Genomic DNA, 4,713 nt, shown 5'->3' with positions numbered 1-4,713 from the left:
AAAGTTTTTCTAACATGCTTTTATCACATAGTAGGTTGAGTGCTTTTATACTTTCTTGGTTTCACCAGCGAGCTCAAGTTTATTTTTTAGAAAATCACATGTCACATATTTCCTCTGAAGGACTGCAAACGACCTTAACCTTAAGTAAGTCGAGTCACCAAATTTCAAAGCGATAATCGCACAAGGTGAAAAAAAATCAATGCACACGCATCAGCAGTTATGAAATTTCTTGTCTGTAATCGTTACCGATTTTCCCAAAAGAGACAATTCGAGGCATATAAAAGCCACCGTCAAATCAAAAGATATCATTCGCTTGCGATCATCTTACCAGCTAAGTGCACAATTCCATCCGACGGCAAAATCTAACATGAAGGTAACAAAGTGTGACAACTGCGCTCATCAACCATAACAATTGATAATTCTTTTTCGTAGGCGTTCATTGTGTTGTCCATGGCTCTGGCCATTGCATCCTGTGCGGCAGTCGACGATTCCACCAGCAAGAAGGAAAAACGAGGCCTCTGGGAATTGAGCAACGATCACGATGACATCGGGTACGATCATCATTACGATGATCACTACGATCACAAAACCATTATCAAGACCAAGAACGTTCACGTCCCATACCCGGTTGAGGTTGAGAAGCACGTCCCGGTTCCGGTGAAGGTCCCATACCCAGTTCCAGTTGAGAAGAAGGTTCCAGTTTATGTGGAGAAAAATGTACCCGTCTACGTCGAGAAGAAAGTTCCCGTCCACGTTGATCGTCCAGTTCCGTACCCAGTTGAAGTGAAGGTCCCAGTTGTCCAGAAGGAATACGTCGAAGTGCCAAAACCGTACGCAGTTCATGTTGAGAAACCCGTTCCGGTGTACGTCAGCAAGCCGGTGTATGTCGAGAAGCCTGTTCCAGTGACCGTTCACATCAAGGAGCACAAGAAACATTGGGGTCTGTTCTAAGTACTGCGATGTACTGGGAGAATGTGACGTTGTGATAGTTGAATTGAATAAATGAGACGAAATGTTAATAATGCAATCATTTTTATTTGTTTTTTTTTTGTTCTTTTGATGTGGAACACATCTTTATTAGGGGTGCAAATCACAAGCTACACGTAGAAATGTGGTCAGGTTTTAAACACTTACAGCTCAGTCTATTTTGTATCAATTATTAATATTATTTCATCATTTGATAGGAAATATTTCTACGTTTCGATTTGACTGTATCAAGCCACCTATTTTCAATTATATTTGATTGAAATTTTGATTCGAAGCGAGCAGTGTCCTATTTTGTCTGCTAAAAATCTCCGGCATATCGGATTTCCCTGCCATAGACGACGGTTTTGAAAGAGTAAGCAATGTATCAAAGAGAGAGCGACGCTCTGATTGGTCAATCGATGCAAAAGCAAAGCTGTTGGAAGCACGCGAATCTATAAATAGAAGCGAAATTATAGCTAACGTTTCAGTCCTACTCGAGGTAGAGCTAGAGCTAGAGGTAGGTTGTTGCTAGACAGCAAGACAAAAACGTGCCATAAAACGATTTGAAGCTTTAAGGGCTGAGGCCAGTTGTTAGCGTGAAACCGTGTTGCTCGCTGTGCGTATTATATTTCTCTCCATGCTCTCTCGTAAATGTGTAAAATGACTCTCGATGTGGCCGGGTGGCCAAGAAAGTTTTGATATTTTCGGTTACAAGTTTGACTACATCACATAAAATCCAATAAAGCTACCGCTTGTTTGGCAGCCTTGCTGAGCCGATTTTATTTCTCTCTCATGTTTCGTTACGTTACCAGGGAACTAAAATGGCGCCGACATAGAAATCGACTTACCTCCACAAAAATAAATTTCACTTAATTTTCATCGCGACAACATATATATTTTTATGCACTAATCGCATCTAAACTAAATTATCTTGACATTGTCAGAATAGCTTTTCGATCCATGCTTTTGAAGGCGAGTTTTGCAATGAACAAGTTGAAAGTTTCCATTTTCAGCTATGCAACTCTTCCTTCAGAAAAAAGACTTTCCTAACCGCTAAAGTCAAACAATCATTCTAAAATTTTCACAGAATAATCTAAACTAAATTTCTAAGAGATTGTCTGTTGGGTTTTTTTATACTCGTCACCGTTTCTGAGAAAATCAGATTTGAAGCGTGGAAATAGCCCTTTAAAACGCCCTAAAACACACTGGCCTCAGCCCTTAATTGGTATGCTCTGATTTTGTGTCATGCAAGCTCGGAATTCCATGGTATGTCGTTTCCCCATGAGAAATTGACAACTACCCCTGGATAAATTTTGAGTGCTTAAGATTAATTTCTAATTTATATTAGATAAACTCGATTGATAATGAGAAATAGTTTATCGCTTTAACCGAAATCGCAGAATGGTAGAGAAACTTAACGCTAAAAAACTGCTTGCATAAAAAACTTGAACACAAGCTTGGCGAAGAGAAGCTTAATTATCGAAATCGCAAGTATGTACAAAGATATAATTACATATATTTGGGATAATGGTGTAATTTCGTCGGTTATAAAACAAATGCAAATCAAGACAAATGATGTTCGGTGTTGGTTCGGATTGATTGAACTTTTTGATTGTAGATCATTAGAAATTTGGGTTGCCATGTTCCACATCAACGGCTCGAACAACCCCATGGGGCTGATCCTTGTAGTTTTTTGAAGGGGCTGGGGTCTACTAGGACTGAGGTTGGCAACCTACGGTTCGCAAACTACCTTTGGGCTCTTCAGTTCCATGCGCAAGTTTGATTAATTATATAAAAGAAATACCTTAAATTCGGTCTGAATGACTTAGTGAGGATTTGGAATTTATTTCCAAGTCTTAGCCATTCCTACTCGCTTTTCACCGAGCATCCCATCACTGCCCATACTTGCATATCAGTCCCATATGGAAAATCGGCATGTCGAGAAAAAGACGATTAAAATTTTATTTTCGAAATTTTTGATTTATTGTGCTACCTAAGGCTAAATCATGGTATTATTACATAAAATATCAGTGATACACTTTTGCTATTCCAATGATGCAACAAATAAAATTATTAAAATTTGCACTGAATGGGACTGATATGCGGGTACTTTGCATATGGGACAGACATGAGTGGATATTTTTTTCACATTTTACTGAACAAACCCTCAACTTTTATTGCATTTTCTGAGAGTATATTGAGAATAGATTTCATTCCTCAAGCTAACTCAAAATTAGCGAAAATCGATATGGGACTGATATGCGAGTATGGGCAGATCAGGAGGCCATGAATTTTGTTATAAAGATTTTCAGTCGCATCTTGTCAAAAGCACTCCACCAGTAGGTATAACTATAAACAATTTTGGAACGAAATGAAGGCTCGGTACGACGGCTTTCCAATATTACGATTTTGGAACGATTTGCTTTGTGACTACGTTTAAGTAACGTAACTCAATGAATAAAAGTATTTATCACCTTAAATTAGAAACCGGCAAATAATTGTAATACCCTTTGGCATCTTAGAGCTTAAGCAGTGTGCCCTAAAATTATATTATATTATTGAACAAAAAAAATTGATTGCAAACATTTTACTTAACATGCCATGAAAATATTACAGAATTCGACAATTTTTCCATTATTTATTCGATCATTTTTTGCCTTTGTAACGTTTTTCGGCACTAACTTTTCTCGGGGATGGCTGAACCGATTTTCTCTAACCTAGATTCAAATGAAAGGTCTTGTGGTCCCATACAAAATTCCTGAATATTATTCGGATCCGACTTCCAGTTCCGGAATTATGGGGTAAAATGTGCAAAAAATTGTGAAAACAAGTGCACCAACTTTTTTCGGAGATGACAGATGACGACAGTACCGTAAAGTGGTAGGTTTTTTGCTATTTTCCCGTTTCAAATTAAATTTTCTTGGAAACGGTGCAGAATATAGAAAAACCCACCTGACAATGCCTTCGAAATTTAGTTGAGAATATTCTGTGAAATTTTCAGAATGATTCATTAAGTTTAGCGGTCGTGTTGTATTTTTTCTGACTGAAGAACTGCTGAAAATTGGAACGCTCGGAAATGCATACCCCTACTTGTTCATCGAATATCTCGGCTTTGAAGGCTTGTATCATAAATCTACCGTGACAAAGTCTAGATAATTTAGTTTAGATGCGATTAGTACATAAAAACATATATGTTATCGCGATAAAAATAAAGTCTTGTATTTTTCTGTGAAACAAAGTCAGTTTCAATGCATCTACCATTTTTTTCGCTTTGGTTTCCTGATTGCATTCTGAAACAGGAGAGAGAAATAAAATTGGCTCAACAAGGCTGCCAAACACACATACATTAAATCTTTGTGAAAGTTGAATATTTTTTCATTGTTCATTGGAATCCATGTAATGTCCAACCCATACGATAGATTAACGTGATAAAACTTCTCATCAAAATAATAAAATGTATGCTGGCAACCCGGTACAGTTTGCTCATATACGAGAGAGTACAAGAGAAATACGATGCGCAAAGGGAATTGAGCGAGCCACGTGGTCGATTTGAAACTCAACACGCGACCCTCTGTCCTCAGACCTCAATGTGATACTGTGCATTGCCCAAATACTTGTAAATCAATTTTATCCTAATTTCTATGCTAACTTATTATTCAGAAGACGTAAATCTAGATATTATTTTTCAATAAGTGAAATTCACATTTCCGAATATTAAATAAACTGAAAAAAATTCCACTTTATTCG

The 4,713-nt window shown here is 37.5% G+C and overlaps 1 protein-coding gene across 1 annotated transcript; it reads left to right on the top strand.

The window, feature by feature from the left end:
• The first annotated feature begins 320 nt into the window (after positions 1 to 320).
• LOC131431724 (zinc finger protein 512B-like) lies at positions 321 to 1,006 on the top strand. The gene is made up of 2 exons (XM_058597587.1): positions 321 to 373; positions 433 to 1,006. Exons 1-2 carry the CDS (start codon positions 368 to 370, stop codon positions 949 to 951), a joined length of 525 nt encoding a protein of 174 aa, XP_058453570.1. The 5' UTR covers positions 321 to 367; the 3' UTR covers positions 952 to 1,006.
• The last annotated feature ends 3,707 nt before the right edge of the window (positions 1,007 to 4,713 follow it).

The sequence above is a fragment of the Malaya genurostris genome, chromosome 2 (assembly GCF_030247185.1).
Source record: "Malaya genurostris strain Urasoe2022 chromosome 2, Malgen_1.1, whole genome shotgun sequence".
In the NCBI taxonomy this organism is placed as follows: domain Eukaryota; kingdom Metazoa; phylum Arthropoda; class Insecta; order Diptera; family Culicidae; genus Malaya; species Malaya genurostris.
The sequence above is the reverse complement of the archived record's forward strand: the minus strand, read 5'-3'. Positions and strand labels throughout refer to the sequence as shown.